Source organism: Lepidochelys olivacea (genome assembly GCF_965140295.1).
Source record: "Lepidochelys olivacea isolate rLepOli2 genome assembly, chromosome: 13".
In the NCBI taxonomy this organism is placed as follows: domain Eukaryota; kingdom Metazoa; phylum Chordata; order Testudines; family Cheloniidae; genus Lepidochelys; species Lepidochelys olivacea.
Genome location: NC_140423.1, coordinates 26,539,186 through 26,558,570, shown reverse-complemented (window position 1 = coordinate 26,558,570; position 19,385 = coordinate 26,539,186). Strand labels below are relative to the sequence as shown.

At 45.0% G+C, this 19,385-nt stretch overlaps 1 protein-coding gene across 4 annotated transcripts in view; it reads left to right on the top strand.

Annotated features, from left to right (window-relative positions):
* Positions 1–19,385, top strand: part of ITCH (itchy E3 ubiquitin protein ligase) — a gene marked incomplete at its 5' end in the record, with an annotated part of 114,828 nt that overhangs the window by 77,235 nt on the left and 18,208 nt on the right. For all 4 annotated transcript variants that reach the window (XM_084645714.1, XM_084645713.1, XM_084645711.1 and 1 more), the window contains 5 exons: positions 522–606; positions 11,202–11,330; positions 12,174–12,246; positions 14,572–14,643; positions 19,093–19,181. In XM_084645714.1, the coding sequence (XP_084501840.1) occupies positions 522–606; positions 11,202–11,330; positions 12,174–12,246; positions 14,572–14,643; positions 19,093–19,181 (448 nt within the window). The remainder of the gene's footprint in view (positions 1–521; positions 607–11,201; positions 11,331–12,173; positions 12,247–14,571; positions 14,644–19,092; positions 19,182–19,385) is intronic.

Below are 19,385 nucleotides of genomic sequence, written 5' to 3'. Positions count from 1 at the left end.
TCCATAAGTTATCTTTCTTTGGGCATCTGCTAAAGAAACCTATTTTTAAAATAATGGGAGGGGGGGAAAAGGCTTTTCTACTTTTATTATTATTATTGTTTGTTGTTGTTATAATTAGTCATAGTAAATATATTATGCTGTTGCCCAAAAGCCCCACTTGTGTTTGGGGCCCCATTGTGTTAGGTGCTGTAGAAACACACAAGTGAGACAAGTCCCTAAAGAATATCAGATGAACACCCTGAATGTTGTTTTTTGCTGAGGGTAAGTTATGGTACACTTCAAAACATTACACTAGTACTTGAATTAAAATAGATTTCTGGTGCTGAGAAACTGGTAAGAAATGATGAGTTTGGAGAGATGATGAAGAATCAGATATGTTAAATTTGAGATTGAGGTGCCAAGAGCACCTAAAGAAAACACACTGCCACAAGATGTCCAGCTAATTGGTTATTTTAAGCACAGTTAGTGTGAGGAGTAAATTTGCTGGAACTAAAATTTCTTCACTTTTTATTTCTCCTTAGAAAAGAGAACTGACAGCAATGGCAGAGTGTATTTTGTCAATCACAACACACGTATCACACAATGGGAAGACCCCAGAAATCAGGGGTAAGAATTTTAAATCAGTTAAATAATTTCAAATGGATTTTTAATATAAGTGTTATAATTATTATTATTTTAGTTGAGAGCTTAAGTTCCCTCTAAGCGCGGCCGTGCAGCAGGCTATCAAGGACCGTGCACACACGCAGCCACAGGGCCTGGAGAGCATAGAGGTAGGGGGTGGGTGGGGGAGCAAGTTGGGTTGTGCAGGGCTGCGGCGGGGAGAGGCGCCTCTCCCCCAGCCCAGGTGCTGCTGCACAGAGAGGGCTATGGGGAGTTCTCTCTACCCACCACAACTCCGGGGCAGCCTGCACCCCAAACCCCTCATCCCTGGCTCCACCCAGAGTCCTCACCCCCAGCTGGAGCCTTCAGGCCCCACACCCTAAGCCCAACCCTCAGCCCCAAGCCCCCTCGCGCACCCCATACCCTTTGTCCCTGGGCCCATGCCAGGGCCCTCGTCTCCTCCCCCCCCGCACCCCAAGCCCAACCCTCTGCCCTAGCCCTGAGCCGCCTCCTGTACCCCAAACCCTTCATCCCCAGCCACAGTCCTCAGTCCCCGGCACCCTAACCCTCTGCCCCAGCATTGAGCCCCCTACCTCACTTCAAACCCCTCAGCCCCATCCCCACCATGCATCACCTCCATATTGGTGCACATAACAAAATTCATTCTGCACATGGATGTAAAAAATTAGAGGGAACATTGGTTGAAAGTGAGAATTAGGAGGCATTTCTGAAAACTGAAGCCTTGGATTGAACCTTGCTGCCTTCTATCGGCTTTTCAGACAAGACTCACTTACAATGTAGAAAATGATACAGAACTAAAGCAAAAAGAAAAGGAGTACTTGTGGCACCTTAGAGACTAACAAATTTATTTGAGCGTAAGCTTTCATGAGCTACAGCTCACTTCGTTCGGCTGCTACTCTGAAACCAGAACTAAAGCAGGAATTACTAAAAGGAACATTGCTTGCATAACAGGAAAACCATTAGGAAAGTCCCAGTTAACAGCAACACCTCTTTGCAAAAAAAACCCCAAACACACAAACAACTATTACAAAGTCAAAGACCAACCGGAAACATTTCCAGTAATAGAGAAAATTAAATAGAAATAAGCAACCCTGCCCTTAGTGCTTGTAATTCTCACTTTACAGCAGCGGTTCTCAAACTTTAACAGCCCACAAACCCCTTTCACTAAATTGTGAAATCTCGTGAACCCCCTCCTAAAAATGAATATTTCCAGGGATTTAAGTTTAAATTTCCTCAGTGTGATGGATGCACTTGCTTTACTCTGCATAGCTCTTGGAGGTCTGGAACCACTGGACAAAGATAAAGTCTCGGGTCTGTTTCTGTATCAAGTCTGTTTTTGTATTTGGTTTTCAGATGTGCAAACGAGAAAAACGCTTTCTCGCATAAGTATGTTGTCGAAAATGGTAACAAAACTGCAGCAGCTTTTTCTGCCAGAAGGGGGTCCTCATTTCTTAAACTCAACCAAAAGTTGATCAGTGACAGATTTCTGAAACTCCTTTTCAGTTCATAATCACAGGAGGTCTCAATCAATTTCTCTTTTTCCTCCGTGTTCAATATCTGTGTTGAGAAAGTGGTATCATCAAAAGGGTTGCGAATCCAGTCATCGCCTGACATAGCTGGAAAGTATTCCCTGAAAGTTGTGCAAGGTCCTTTTAGGTGTGTAGTTATATTTGTTTTAGTGCACTGATCCAACTGAAATTTATGTTCTGCCAGGAAGTCATGAAGATTACTGAAACACTCAGTTTGATCGTTTTCCAAACAACTTTCCCAGAACTGAAACTTCTTTATCATGGATTCAGCTCCTTCTTGCACGTTGAAAACTGTTATATTGTGGCCTTGAAGAGATAAATTTAGGTCATTAATTCTTGAGAAAATATCTACTAAATAAGCTAGGCTCTGGAGCCAGACATTATTTTCCATACAGCTGGCAAGGTGCAAAGAGTGGCTGTTGGGGGGGGGGGGGGGGGGACCTAGGATTTCTGTTCTAAGCTCAGACAAGCGCACAAGGATTTTGCCCCGTGAGAGCCATCTAACTTCAGTATGTGTCAACAGACAGTTGTGTATACTACCCATTTCTTCACAAAGTATGTGAAATATTCTGGAATTTGTTGGCCGTGATTTTATGAAGTTCACCATTTTCACTGCATTGTCCAGCACTTCCTTCAGTCCATCAGGCATGCAATTTGTTGCGAGGGCTTGTCTGTGGATGCTGCAATGAGTCCAAGAGACTTTTGATGCAACCTTTTTTGTTCGAGCTACAAATCCAGTATACTTCCCCGTCATTGATGTGGCCCCATCAATGCAAATGCCTAAGCAACTAGACCAATCTGTTTCCTTTTCTTGAAAATATGCATTAGTCAATGTGGCAAAGTACCTTGTTCTCCTCAACAGACTCAGTCCTTTTTAGCCTTGGAGACATCGGCTTGGGCAAGGTAAATCCTTACAGGTAACATAGGGTCCGGTTATTCCTTTTCCTGATCCGTCCTTTGTGTTTGTTTTTCTTCCCTTCTGGGGCGGGGGGAGTGTAGTCTCTCTTCCTTGACGGGTTCGGTGGCTTGCTGCCCTTAGCCTACTGGCAGCTTCCCTCCTTCTCTCACTCTCTCCTCCCTCTCCTTCCACGCTGGGGAGGGTTTAAAAAGGTCTCCACCAGTTGGAGCCAGCTGAACCTAATTAGCTCCCTAGCAACCCCTTCTCCACCTAAACCTTATTTCCCTGTGGTTATTTCCTCAGTGGACAGGGAGGGGCCTTTTAATCCCCTGGGTCTAATTACTACCCCTCCCTTTTTTGTAGCTGTTTGTCATGGGTTGACCACATATCCCATTTCCCCCCCGCTCAACACTACAGGGTTGGGCTACTTGGGTCGGAAAGCAGTGCACTCTTGATAGGCCATCCGCATCGCCATGTTGGATTCCAGACCTATGTTGTACTGTGAAGTGGAAGGGTTGAAGCGACAGGAACCATCTCTTTACTCTCACATTTTTGTCTTTCTTTTGGTGCATCCACTGCAGAGGGGCATGGTCAAGGGTAAACCTCCATCCCAGTAGATAGTAGCGTAGGCTTTCTACGGCCTCTTTTACCACCAGACATTCCTTTTCCACTCCGGCATACTTCCGTTCCCTAGGCAGGAGCTTCCTACTGAGGAAGAGGACGGGGTGTTCGTCGTCTCCGACCATTTGTGAAAGTACAGCTCCCAACCCTACTTCAGAGGCTTTGGTTTGCAGGATAAACTCCTTCCCCCAGTCTGGTGCTACAAGTCTGGGATCTGTGCACAGGGCCGTCTTCAGATCCCCAAGAGCGCCTTCGTCTGCAGCAGACCAATTTATTATGTCTGGGCCCCTAGCTTTTGTTAGGTCCGTTAATGGGCATGCCCTGGTGGCGAAGTGGGGAATGAACCATCTATAGTACCCCACTAGTCTCAAGAAGGCTCTGACCTGTTTTTTCCAGAGGGGTCAGGGCCACTTCTGTATAGCTTCTAACTTGTTGAGTTGGGGCTTCACCATGCCCCTCCCCACTATATACCCGAGGTACTTGGCCTCAGCTAACCTGATCGAACATTTGGAGGGATTCGCCATCAGCCCCACCTTCCTCAGGGTGTCCAGGACTGCTTCCACCTTCTCCAAGTGCGTCTCCCAGTCGGGTCTATATACAGTGATGATGTCGAGAGAGGCCACCGCGTACTTGCCATGGGGTCGCAACAGCTTGTCCATGAGTCGTTGAAATGTAGCAGGAGTGCCGTGCAACCCAAAGGGGAAGACAGTGTATGGATACAGACCTTCTGGAGTTGCAAAGGCCGTATTTTCTTTGTCGGCCTTGGCCAGTGGGATCTTGCCAATAGCCCTTGGTCAGGTCAAGGGTAGACATAAACCATGCTTTTCCCAGTCTGTCAGTTAGCTCATCTATCCGGGGTATAGGGTATGCATCAAATTGGGATACCTCATTCAACTTGCTGAAGTTGTTACAGAACATCCTACTGCCGTCAGGCTTAGACACTAATACCACGGGACTTGACCATTGGCTATGAGACTCTTCAGTGACTCCTAAGGTCAGCATTTTCTGGACCTCTGTCCTGATCTCTTCTCTTTTTTGGCCTCTGGGATCCGGTATGGCTTGATGTTCACTTTCACTCCAGGCTCTGTGAGGATGTGGTGGTGAACCTCAGTATTCCTGCCTGGCTTTTCCAAGAACACATCCTAGTTGCGTTTGATCAGGCTGATAACTTCCAATCGTTGTTCCGGAGTCAACTTCGGAGATATCCCCACCTGGTCGGGCTGGTTGCTTTTAGGGGATGGCGCCCCCAGCGCAACCACCAGATTTCTCTATCCTACCGAGGTTTCAGCAGATTTATATGTTAGATCTGCTTCTGGCGGCCCGGTTGTCGACTTACAGTCGACTTCTCCTATAGCGTCTATTATTTCATATGGCCCCTGCCACCTGACCAGGAGCTTGCTCTCTGCCGTGGGTATGAGCACCATTATTCAGTCTCCCACCTGGAACTTCTGGGTCGCCTCTTAGCGATTGTAGTATGTCTGTTTCGCCTCTTGTGCCTTCTCCATGTGTTCGTGTACAAGGGGGGGCAACTTGGGCTATCCTGTCTTTCATCTGTAACACATGTTCAATGATGTTTCTCCCTGGGTTCAGCTGTTCTTCCCAGCCCTCTTTAGCCAGGTCCAGTATGCCTCTGGGGTGGCAACCATATAACAGCTCAAAGGGGGAGAATCCCATGGAAGCCTGGGGTACTTCCTGTACGGCAAACAGGAAGTAGGGCAGCAGAGTGTCCCAGTCTTTTCCACCACGACTAACCACTTTCCGCAACATGTTCTTCTATGTCCTATTGAAGCATTCGACAAGACTATCGGTCTGGGGATGGTAGACCGATGTCCTGAGGGTCCGTATGTGGAGCATTGTACATAGGTCCTTCATCAGCTTAGACACAAAGGGGGTCCCTTGGTCCGTCAGGATCTCCTTGGGTATCCCTACTCTGGAAATCTGGACTAATTCTTTGGCTATGGTCTTGGTCAGGGCGTTCAGCAGGGGTATGGCCTCGAAGTATCTCGTGGCATAATTTAGTATTACCGGAATATTCTGGTGGTTCCTGGCTGACTTCTCCAATGGCCCTACTAGGTCCATAGCTATTCGCTCAAATGGGATCTCAAGGGCCCCTTTGGTACCTCTACCAATTATTAAGTGTGGACGGGGCCCATGTATCTGGCATTCGGGACAGGACGTACAATATTGTAGGACCGCCGCGTAAATGCCAGGCCAAAAAAACCTCTGCAGGATCTGATCAAGGGTGACCTAGGTGGCCCCGGAACAAATGGCTGTGGGCCAGATCCATCCCATCCCTCTGATGCTTCTGTGGGACCAAGAGTTGTTCTACAACTTGCTCTTGGACCCGGAGTACTCTGTATAGTAGATCGTTCTTAATCACATAACATGGCCCTGGGCCCTTAACTCTCCTCTCCACAGAGACCCCATTTACCTCGACTGCTTCTTTACGAATATTGTTGTGTATTGGATCATTGGCCTGATCCTGACGAAAATTCCTGAGTGTGATCCCCATTTGTCCAAACTCAGGGGGGTCTACCTCAGTCTCCCCTTTGGGGAAAGCCCCTGGGGAACCCGGTTCGACGATATGGTTGTTGATTGCCGGCCCAGTCCCGCTGTTCGTTGAGCCACCTCTTTCCCCTACAAGTGTAGACTTCTGGTATTGGGTCAGGATCTTCGTCCCCCTCCTTTTACCTTCCTTCCGGGGCTTCCCCCGTGGGGAGAACAAATCCTGATCAAATTCATGGAAGGCCGGGGGTGGGGGGGGTAGGGAACTGGGTAGGGGAGTTTCGGAACTACTCCCACCGTCACCTTAGTGGGGTTTTCGCGAACTTCTGTTTTTACGGGGATGGTTGGGTAATAGTTGACATCCCCATGCACACAGGATATTCCTGAGCACTAGGCCCAGGATAGTTGGTCCTGCCCTACCAGCTTCCCCGAGATCAACGTGATTGCACTCCCCGAGTCTTAACAACTCGGTGGTCTCTATACCATTCATCTTAACGGGTTTAGTGTATCTATGAGGGACCATTGCAACCCCGACTAGACTTATTAGATCACATGGTCCCCCTATATCTCCCAGTTCACATTTCATGGGCTCTTCTAGATTTGGGCATTGGGCAGCGAAATGCCCTAATTTGCCACAGGTGTAACATCAGTACCCCACTAGGGGCAGCCGCCTATCTTTCAGGATGCTGGGCTTTATCCCCCGAGTCTTTATCCCCCAGTCCTCAAGTTTCTCTGGGACCGCCGGCTGCTTTTCTGCCTCCTTCCTCCCATCCGTTGTCCGGCCTGGCACTCGGGCAAACCGGGGCCTCGGCACGAAGACTTGTCTCCGATTCTGACGCCTGCCTTCCTTCCCCAGTGATCCGAGAAAGTTCTTGGGCTGCTAAGTGCCTCTCTACGTGGGCAACTAGTTCATCATAGGAGGAGGGATCATTTTGACGGACCCATCCTCGTATGTCCAGCGGCAACCCCCTCATGTACCTGTCCAAGATTAGGATTTCCACTACCTTTTCCGGCCCATGGGTCTCGGGGCGGAGCCACTTCTGGGCAAGGCGGATTAAGTCAAAAAGTTGGGACATTGGTGCTTTGTTGTCCCACTCGTGGAAGCACTGGGCCCTTATGGCTGGCGTCACGCCTGACCTTGCCAAGATTTCCGCCTTCAGCTGGGGGTAATCCATAGCTGCTTCCATGGTCATGTCAAAATAGGCCTTCTGGGCTTCCCCTTACAGAAATGGATCCCTGCCCACTGGTCTTGGGGCCAGTCCTCCTGTAGAGCCGTTCTCTCGAACGCGAGGAGATATGCTTCTATATCGTCGTCTGTTGTCATCTTCTGTGAATAGTTGTTTACCCGCAGCGGCCGGGTCCCTTGGGGTCCGTGCGTCAGGGCTTTCAACTGGTTCACTGCTTCAGTCAGGGTGGCTCAATCTTGGGCCGCTTGGCTCATTAGTAATTGGTTCATCTCCTGTTGGATATCTACTGCCTCTTGCTGGGTCACCATCTTTACCCTGGTAGCTTCTTGTTGGGCCACAGTGCCTGTATCAATGCCTTCACTACATCCTTTTTAAAGCCCTGCCCTGAGATGGCTTGCCTCCAAGCCTTACTCACTCACCACATCCCACTGCTGACACCACGTGTGGCAAAGTACCTTGTTCTCCTCAGCAGACTCCGTCCTTTTTAGCCTTGGAGACATCGGCCTGAGCAAGGCAAATCCTTACAGGTAGCACAGGGTCCGGTTATTCCTTTCTCTGATCCGTCCCTTGTGTTTGTTTTCCTTCCCTTCTGGGGCTGGGGGAGTGTAGTCTCTCTTCCTTGACAGGTTCGGTGTCTTGCTGCCCTTAGCCTACTGGCAGCTTCCCTCCTTCTCTCACTCTCTCCTCCCTCTCCTTCGATGCTGGGGAGGGTTTAAAAAGGTCTCCACCAGTTGGAGCTGGCTGAACCTAATTAGCTCCCTAGCAACCCCTTCTCCACCTGAACCTTATTTCCCTGTGATTATTTCCTCAGTGGACAGGGAGGGGCCTTTTAATCCTCTGGGACTAATTACTACCCCTCCCTTTTTTGTAGCTGTTTGTCCTGGGTTTACCACATCAGATTGTAGATATCTTCTCCAGTTGTACGTTCTTGCAATGGTCGGCAAAACAAGAAGTCGTCTTCAACCATACTTTCATTCACATAACGTACACACAGTAGCAGAATATCTAGATTACCTACATCAGTTGATTCATCCAACTGTATAGCATAATGTGGACTATTTTTCACTCTACGTACAATTGTGGTCTCTACATTATTTGACATGTCATTAATTCTTCGTGACAACGTATTATTGAACAAAGGTACCATGTCAATCCTTTCTGCAGCCTTTTCTCCGAGCATGCAATGAACTACGTCTTTTATACATGGACCAATCAAGCTCTCTGCTATGGTATGGGCTTCTGATGCTTTTGCTACTCAGTAGCTCACGCAGTATGATGCTTCAAGGGCATTTTCATTATCAGTACTTGCTTTGGATATAAAACTGGTAATGTCACTTTTCCTCTCAGCTAATTTTCACCTGAAAAAATCAACGGGCTTGTCGAGTTGTGCAGGATGCCTAGTTTCTAAATGGCACTGAAGTAGAGAAAGTTTGAGGTTTCTGTTTGCTAGAACATCACCACAAATCTCTCTCACTGGTTTTGGACATCTTGATCATAGAATCATAGAATATCAGGGTTGGAAGGGACCCCAGAAGGTCATCTAGTCCAACCCCCTGCTCGAAGCAGGACCAATTCCCAGTTAAATCAAAATCAACTGAGCTCCACAGATCACCAGTGCATGTAAAGCCATATTTTATATAATCATTGTCATATTTTCTTTTCTTTGTAAGTGACTTTCCAGGACCATCATGATCATTAGATTTAGATTTTCCACAGTGTGGACTTGAGGAAACACTAGCGGATTCTTGCGTCTTTACACTTTCCTTTTTCAGCGACTTATCCATTGAACTTGTGTACAAAAGTTCTAATAAAAATAAGACTGCTAACAACCAACAAACTAGAAAATGAGAAGATTCACTCAAGTCTCACTGAAGCAAAACAGCACTCCAGAGAGAATGACCATTACTGAGGCACCTTAAATACTGCTACACTGTCTACAACGTGCTTCCTGCTAGTTTGGCTCGCAAACAGCTTTTCTTCCGCCATAAGCTCCGTCCCTATGAGGGTGCCCTGTGAGGGACAAATTAGCTTGGACCTCTCCCCACGTCCAGTGTGGCTCCTGCTCACTCTGCCCTCGATGCCAGCTTCCCCTGTCTGACAAGGACAGGAGTCCAAGCTGCCACCTGTGCGCCTGGGGTCTCAGCTCCTGTCCTGCCCACCATAGGACTCAGGCTACTGGCCCCGCACTGGGGTCTGGGCTGCCAGCTCCGCACTCCGTGGGGCTCCAGCTGTTGGACCCCATTGACTACCCCAGTCAACTGAGCTCCACTGAGCTTGGGCTGCAGGTCCCACTGACCGCTGGGGCTCGGGCTGCCAGCCCCAGCTGCCCAGCTCCACTCTCCCTGGGGCTCGGGCTGCCAGCCCCGCAAGGAGCCCTGGGGTTCGGGCTTCCGGCTCCCCCGCTGACAGGGGCAGGGCTCGGGCGCCAGTCCCAACTGCCCTCCCCGCTCTCCCGCTGTCTGCCCTGCAACCAGGTCTCACCTGCTGCCTCCAATGCCCAGGGTTCCCTGGCCGCCATTAGTGAAATTTTTCTGGTAAACCCCCAGGGGTTCACGAACCCCAGTTTGGGAACCACTGCTTTACAGCATAGCACTAGAGCAGGGGTTCTCAAATTCCATTGCAGCGCAGTCCCCTTCTGACAACAACAATTACTACACATCCTCAGGAGGCAAGGACTGAAGTCTGAGCCCGCATGAGCTCGGCTGCACCGGACAGGAGGGGCCAAAGCCAGCTCTGGCGACACCATTAAAACAGAGTTGCAACCCACTTTGTGATCCTGACCCACAGTTTGCAAACTGCTGCTCTAGAGCATGAGAACCCAAAAGTTAAACATACGTGTCTTTTTAAATTATTTATTGTCCAAGCTGAAAGAGCTGCATAAAGTAGACAGGAAGCATAAATAACAAATGTTAATTTAAAAAAAATCTGTCAGATTATTAAGATGAAGGTAGAGTGGAACTGAAGTTCCCTTAAAGAAGGTGGAGTATTTCTATATATACTTTTTAGTTTATGAAATATAGAACTTGAGGGAAATGTGCAAGCCTCCTGTTAGGAAATAATACAAATAAGTAGTAACTACAAACTACTGCTCAAAATCTCTTGACCTCCTGATGAGACATGCAATACCTTCAGAGTGGCTGTGTGGAAACAATATGTTCTGAGAGCAAGAGTTACTGCAGGGATGTTACCATTCAGATCCTCCAGTTATCATCACCGGGACTTCCAGCAAAGTGTGAAATGAGAACCCCTGATATTTTTGATTGTTAAATTTACCACACAATGTTTGAAGCCATCCTAAATGATAATGGGTCAGTATAAAGGGGACAGTATTATTTTGATTTTGCTTTGAAGTTGTCTTACTATTTCTTGGCAATTTTTTCAAAGATCTGTGCAGATATTAATGGGGTGGTGATATCTCTGACATGCTATATCTTTCCTCTTTGACCGCCGTAATTATATGAATAATAGCAAATGCTGTTTAATAAAATTACTGTGATTTTTTAAAAATCTGGTTACACTGTCAAACAAAATTCTGTATGTTGAGGAGAGAAAACATCCAGAAACTTTACCAGTTTTCTTCAGATTGCTATTAGATATTGGTTTTTCCTTCTTTGTAGTTGAATTTACCAAGCTGATATTGATTATTCTGGTCTCACTGTGGTATCTGACATTAAAATTTAAGAGTAAAGCCAAGTAGAAACAAATCAAACAGAAAATTCCTCAGAGAAATCACCACAAGTTTTCCAGAATTTCAGCTAATTTGTGTTGTCCCTATCCATGATCAGTTGACAGAATATATTAACTTGATCAATTATCTTTGTATTTTCTTGTGTCCCACAGTCAATTAAACGAGAAACCCTTGCCAGAGGGCTGGGAAATGAGATTTACTGTGGATGGCATTCCCTATTTTGTGGATCACAATAGAAGAACTACAACGTATATAGATCCCCGCACTGGAAAATCTGCTCTGTAAGCCTTTATTCAAGAAGACAAACTATATTACACTGAGATTTTTTTACATATGCTTTGTTTAACAGGTATTGCCAAGTATGGTTTTTGTTTTTTTTTGTTTAGTGTTTTTTTGCAGAAGGTTTTTGGCATACCAGTAGAGCTTTTAATTTCCCATTATCTCTTCTACTGAGGATCTTCAACATCCCTGAATATTTTTTTCCCCCTACGTACACCGTATTTTGAATGCTTTACAATTCCTAATTCTTGAGGCCCCTCTGTTGGCTTGGATCTTTCCAGCCGAGTACTAGATAAGACTCTTTGGCCTCTAACTAAGCCACTCAGTCAATAAAAACTATTGTGCTAATGCTGTGTCCTCCCTTCTCCTTCTGTGTATTTTAGTGTGCAGGTAGATGCAAATTCAGTCCTTTAATATATTCTAGCATCCAGAGAACCAGGAAGTGGATGTATGCAGAATTGACATGCCAATTTAAGTCAGGTTGGATACAAGTAGATTGGAAATTGGGGTTGGCATTTAGTTAATTTATTGAAAGAATCTTCTTGTTAACTTTGGGTCAACAAGACATCATTTTTTAAAAATTGCATATGAACCCAGAATCTTTCTAATAGATGCATTTTGCAAGTTAAAAATAAATGTAAAGTAAATTACTCTTAAGGATTTTTTTAAAAAAAGAAAAAAAAACTTTTGTGAATGATGGCCTTTCCGAAGCATTCACACAATTAGAAAACTGGTTTGTTTAACCAGCCAGGTAAACCACATAGCTTCATAATTGTAGTATTTTGAAGCTGTTATCTTGACTTTCAGCAGTGTTTCAGAAATTTATTTTTTCTTCCTGTTTCCAGAGACAATGGGCCCCAGATAGCCTATGTGCGTGACTTCAAAGCGAAGGTCCAGTATTTCCGGTTCTGGTGTCAGGTAAAAAAAAAAAAAATTAACCTTGGGAATGGCTTTGTTGAAATGTGTCCTCTAAAGCTGCATCCAAACAGCTTCAGCTGGGACCATCTAAAAACATTTGAAGCAATTTAGATTAATACAGCTGGCCAGCATGCACTGGCATAAGCTTTAAAACTGAGTAACTATCAGGCTTCAACATGGTTTTAAAACTTTTTAAAACAAAGAAGCGTTCAGTTTTGTCTTCCACAATTATTTTTGTGGTAACATTTCTAAAAGGCTCAATACAACAACTTATTTCTGCTCTTCTTGTACAGAAGTTTGCATGAAGACATTTAATGGAATTCAGTGTAGATAATGTGGAGTTAGTTTCTGCTTTAATTCCATACTTACAAGGCAGGAAGTCTAAGTCTTCCTAAGTATTTTTGTACTTTGATATATCCTTGAAGCGTCAAACAAATGTACTATGTGGCAAATTAGCTCATTCTGGTGATTAGACATACATATTGATATGCAGGTCTTTATACTCAAAACTTCCCACTTATCAAGAGAATAAATCCCTTGGTCTGTAGCATAAGACCAAAAAAGTCTTAGGCTATGTCTATATTAGATACCTTACAGCAGCACAGCTGAACCACTGCAAGGTCTCCCGTGTAGGTGCTCTGAGCCAACGGGAGCGAGCTCTCTTGTCGGCATAATTAAACCACCCCAACGAGCGGCCATAAATATGTCAGCGGGAGAGCGTCTCCCACTGACATAGCACTGTACGCACTGGTGTGTCTGGTGGTGGTGAAACTTATGTTGGTCAGGGTTTGTTCTTTTGTTTTGTTTTTTCTCACACCCCTGACCAACAAAAGTTGTATGGACAAAAGTACTAGTGTGGACATGGCCTTAGGCTCGAAGGATAACATTCTCAAAAGTGTGAAGTGACTTAAACGCCTGAGGAGCTGTCTACAGGAACAGATAGTTTGCAGCAAGCTGTAGTGTGGTCTACCCCGCACTAACCTGCCAAGGACTAGCAGCCTCTATGAGCCCTGGTGATGTACATTAACAGTTAATGTACTTTGATCTAGTCCTCTTTGAAAAGGAACCTAGATCAAAGCGCATTAACAGGCTGTTAGCGTGCGTCAGCAGGGTCTGCAAGAACAGTTCATCCACATTGGGCTAGTGCAGGGTAGATCACATCCCCACTTGCCAGGAACCAGTTGTTCATGTAGGCAGGCCCTCAGCTTCATTGACTTTTATAACTTAAGCCAGGTCTACACTACAGAACTCTATTGGTATAACTGTCGCTCACGGGTGTGAAAAATTTGCACCCTGAGCAATGTAGTTATACCGACCTAACCCCCCCTGTAGATTGAACCTATGTAGACAGGAGAGCTTCTCCCATTGATGTACCTACTGCCTCTCAGGAAGGTGGATTAACTACACTGATGGGAGAAGGTTTCCCATAGGCATAGTAACATCTTCACTAAAGCGCTACAGTGGCGCAGCTGCACCACTGTAGCGCTTTAGTGAAGACAAGCCCTTAAGCCAGTGGTCCCCAAACTGTGGGATGTGCCCCCTGTGAGGGGAACATCTTCGGGGGGGGCCCAGGCCGGCCTCCATGGGGGGCAGAGAGGGAGCACCACCCAGCTCTGCTCCGGCCCCTGCACACAGTACCAGCTCCACTCCTGGCCCAAGCCCTGCTCCCAGCTGTGGCTAGGCTCCCCGTTCTCGGCTGCTAGCTCCTGGCCGCAGCCCCCAGCCTGGCCACGACTCCGCTCCTGACCCAGGGGGGTATGGACACATTCCATTCCTGGGGAGGAGGGGGGCACAAGAGGAAAAGTTCAGGCACCAATGTCTTAGGCTCATAAGTCACTCAGGATCTACTTTGAAAATTAACAGAGACACTGGCATCGATAATTTTGCAGTTTGTATTTTTTGTGAGGAAAATAAATTTAAATATAAATCAGTTTAAAACTGAACAGCTTTCAATTAAATTTGGGTGAGCAGTTTGTCTTGTTGAGAAGGGACTATAGATCTAGGCAAATTATCACATTGTGCTAGGTTATTATATTAGAACCTGTTTAAAACTATATCATGGGATCATACATGTCGTAGTGATATCAAAAGCAAATATTTATATTACCATAGTGCCTTAGGCCCCATTGTGCTAGGTGTTGTACAATGAACAAAAGGACAGTCCTACCGCCCCCAGTTTTGATTTTGTTTTTCTGTTTCACATAGGCCAGACAGATTCACCAGTCCCTTTTCTAATTTCTGTTAATTTTGTCTGAATGCTTATTCAAAACACTTATTTAAAAGCTGTATATATATATTTCACTTTTGAAACATTTTGCATTTCAGCAACTGGCTATGCCACAACACATAAAGATTACAGTGTCCAGAAAGACATTGTTTGAGGACTCATTTCAGCAGGTATTGTATTGTTAACACATGCTTGCTTGCTTTTGTATACAAAGCAGTACTGGGCAAATTTTTTGAACTTTGTAGCTGAAAGAGAACATCACCCTTAATCTTTCGATATCTTAGGACTTGTCTACACTACCCGCCGGATTGGCGGGCAGCAATCAATCGAGCAGGGGTCAATTTATCACGCGATAAATCAAGTGCTCTCCCATTGACTCCGGTACTCCACCAGAATGAGAAGCACAAACGGAGTCGATGGGAGAGCGTCAGCTGTCGACTTACCGCAGTGAAGACACCACGGTCAGTAGATCTAAGTACATCAACTTCAACTTCCCTATTCACATAGCTGAAGTTGTGTATCTTGGATCGACCCCATGCAGTAGTGTAGACAAGCCTCATTAATGATGGTTAAAGTGATGATTTTTTTAAAAAGCACTCATTATGCTATTCCTGGAGTAGATGCATAATTGGATACACAAGGCAATGTTAAAAACTTAGCATACAGCTGATATCTCTGTTTGGTGCTTGTGTGTATCAAAAAGATTACATCATAATTGTTTTGCCTCTCTTCTACTGCTCTGACAAGAATACATGTATCATTAACTGGTGTTTTAATTATTCAGGTTTGCTATACAGAAAACCACAGTCTTTAGCTGGAAGTAAATCCGTTTAAAGAATATTTAAAAGGTTTTTAAGAAAAATAAATCTTCCTTCAAATGATAGTCCACATGGATTCGACTTCTGGTGTGCATGCACGTTCTTTTGGCCAGCAGTGTCTGTGGGGGCCACACCTGCACCTTAGACATCCTTCCTTTCCTCCGTCCTCCCCAGAAAAAAAAACACTAGAGGGCATAAAGAGTGGAGAGGGCCCAGCCATCCCTCCGTTCCTTCTTTCTGCCTGTAGCAATGAGACAGAACTACTGCAATATCTCCTGCTTGGTGCACTATATTTAATTTTTTTCTTGGCTAGTTCATCAGTTCGTACAGTTTTCCTTGTTATAATGTCCACTGCCATTTTAAAAAAAAACTAAAACAAAAGCAAACTTTTTTTCTGTTAGGTTGAGACACAACACCTCGTACTAGGGTCTAGCTGCTATGAATGAAACAAAGTCTTCAGCATTCAAAATCTGCTGTTCTTGTGACACAGCTATTCTGCTTTAATGGTGATCACTGCCCGTGCCTTTTTTGCCTTGGAGAGGGGTACATCCCCAATAAATGCTCGATCTGTCACTCCTCCAAGAGACCACAGAAAGCAGGAGGTCCATCTCAAACTTTTTCTTCTGGAGTGCTCAGTGAGTGCCTTCTCAAGACTTGGTGGGCCCTTTCTTCTCAGCTTCTAAGAGTCGTCGTCTTCTTCTAGTGCTCCTGTGAGCTGTAGCTCAGCTTCAAGCTCCCTGGCTAACTCTTCATTGAAGAGATCAAACCCTTTAGCTGCTAAGACCTCTTCCATCCAGTCATCAGAAAGGGGTAGGAGTGCAGTGAGTGCAGACCTAGGTCACCATCTCTGGTGCCTACTAAAAGGAGGCAAAAAACTTCACCAAGCCACTGTTTAACCTCATGCTGCAATTCATGGTCCAAATTGAGTCTCTCTGATGCCTCCGCAAGACCAGTCACCAGGTATCTACGGTACTACTTGAAACTACTACTTATTCTGGGACTCCAGACAGGGTATCTCCTCTTTTGGAGGAAAAACTTCCTGTCCTTCTGAACGTAGCAAGGAGTTATTCCCCATCCATTCACCTCACAGTCACTCTTATGGGCCATACTGGTCTGAGAGGGACTTCAGGACTCTCTATTACAAACATAGACCCCAGGGGTCTCCTGGGGAATATTGACCAAGTTATCCAACCTATCGCCCCAGCCCCTTACCTCTGCAATGTGCAGTCTTTCCCTTATTGGGCTCCTCGGGGTATTCAATTTCCTTCCTCTACAGGATGTTGTAGTTCTACTCAAGAGGACCAATTGTACAGTCCCATTCTCTGTACTGGCAAGATCATAATAGCAAGAAAGAACATCTGCAGGATGCAGAAGGGCAATTGATTCCAGTAGCAGTATCCTCTTCCTTACCAGACAAGGCAGTAGTCTCTTCCATTCCTAGCAAGCCTGATGATTTTAAGATTTTTCCAGGTCTTCTATGTGATATGGCAGAGATCTTGGAGATTCCTGTGGAGGTAGTTCAAGCAAATTCCAAAAATTATTGGATATTCTGCACTCCTCCATACCTGGTAGACTTGCTATGCCTATTAATGAAGGGCTTTTGGAACTGGCAAAAGAAAAAAACTGTGGCAGACCACAGAATCAGTGGTATCCATGGCTTAAAGAGCAGATAGATTTTGTCAGATCCTTTCCCAAGTGGTTGAATATTTCTACACCCACCCAGTTCCAGGATCCCTGGTATTGATGGTGGTGCACAGGGGGTCCAATAACAACACAAAGAAACTTGCATTTTTTGGAAGGAAGACCTATTCCTCTGCAAGTCTGCAGATGTGTATTTCAAACTATCAGGCACTTTTGTCAATACATGACTACATCAGTTGGGAGAAGGTATCACAATTTTATAGGACAGCTCTCACAAGAATGTAGAGAGGGTTTGAAATCCATTTTGTCTGAAGGTCAGCCCGAACATTCCTCAGGCTGTTGCGTGCTTATGATACAGTAGCATGTTCAATGGCTACTTCCATCACAATGCACAAGGCTTCATGGCTCCATTCTTCTGGAATACTAAACAAGGTCCAAACAATGATTGAGGACCTCCCATTTGAAGGTTTGCGACCTATTTAATGCCCGTACTGATGAAGCCTTGCATCCTTTGAAGGATTCAAGAGCCATTTTCTTCTCCTTGGGACTACATGCCAGTGTCTAGTAGGAAACAGGCCAGATCCAAAGCTTCATGAGACAGAGACCCTCTGCTTATTACTACAATCCAGAGAGGACACTGAAGCCACTAAATAGGGAGCAGACATTCCAATGCAGGAGACCTTCTGTCTTTTCCTTCTCTACTGTGTGTCCCATGTGTACTTGACAGCAGTAAGTTTGACACCATTGTTGAGAACTAGTCCGAACCATTCCAAGATCTCTTTTCCCCCCATTTGGCAACTGCCATTTTATTTTGGGAAGCCTGGACTCTGATTACCTTAGACCAGTAGGTCTTCAAAATTTATAAGCAAAGGGGTATTTTATCCAATTTCAGTCACTTACTATCCCTACTCTCTTTCCCCATCCATCTTCAAGGACCCCTCTCACAAGACATTATTAAAACAAGAAGTGGATTCCCGTCTAAATTTCAGAACAGTGGAAGAGGTGCTTCTGGAATTCAGAGGGAAGAGGTTTTACTTCCATTATTTCTTTAACCCCGAAGAACAAGGGAGACTGGTACATGCTTCTAGATTTGAGAGATCCAACAAGTTCAACCATCACTTCAAATTCAGGATGGTAACTCTGGCAACCCTAATTCCCTCCTTAGATCTCCACGGCTGGCTTGTGGCTCTTGGCCTGCAAGATGCCTACTTTCACATTTTGACTCACCTGGCACATAGAAAATAACCCAGATTCCAAATAGGAGCCTCTCACTACCAGTACAGAGTCCTGTCCTGTCATCTTTCAGCAGCACCAAGAATTTTCATTAATAGCGGTTGAATTTCGTGGAAGTATAGAATTTAGCATCGCAACTGCGGATAGCTAGGAAAGCTCTTAAAATATGGCTTTCATTCCAAATTCAAGGTCTCATGGGAGAGCACAAACTGGTTGTCCTTGGACAAAGATTTATATGAAATCACCACATCGACTGGATTGTTGTGAATGTCTGCTGTCTGACCAAATCAGCACAGTCACAAATTTGGTATTATGCCAAAAATAGCACTAAGGAAATTGCTTTGTAGAATCCAACTTTCTTCTTGGAACCAGAAATAAATATGGCCTGTCTGCAAAGATGAGTTTTATCTTGAAAATTATATTGCATCTACTTGTGGGCAGAAACTGTGGAATGGAAAATGTGAATTTGTAAACACATTTTAAAGAATTTATATTGTGGCTTTTTTAGTTGTTTAGCATGTCTGTTAGAGACTTCTCTCGTATTCTTCCTGGCTAGCTTACTATTTAGTGTGACATCTTGGTGGTCCTCAATAGCCCCGTTTTCTTTTTGGATTAGCCACTGATTTGGGGTCCAGATTTTCATCCTTTTTATAGTTGAAAGACTATACTTGTTAGACTAATACATTCCATTTAACAATTCTTATATTCCTTTCTGTCTCACTTTTACACCTTTCATCTTCTGATCCGCTGGATAGAAATGTTTCTGCCAAGCCCTCAAACATTTCCTTAAATATTGCTTTATTCACTGCACCTAGTTCACTTCATGGTCAATGAAAAATGTGATTTACACACTATTGGATAGCAAATAGTAATATTCCAAGACCAGCTGCTTTTATTCTTTATAACCATGTTTTTTCTTTCACTAAGATAATGAGCTTCAGCCCTCAGGATCTGCGAAGACGCCTGTGGGTCATTTTTCCTGGAGAAGAAGGTTTAGATTATGGAGGTGTTGCAAGGTAAACTAAATGTGTGTTTCACATAACAAATCAATCTGAACACCTCATTCTATGAATATTTGGTGTGAAAGATTCCCACAAGGAGGTGTTTTGTTTGCTGTCTTTTTAATATGCCAATGAGAGTTTTCCCCTCTCTCTCTATAATATCACCTCTCCAATTCTAAAATGCATTGTCAAAACTATTGTAGGAGGATGCGTCTTCCT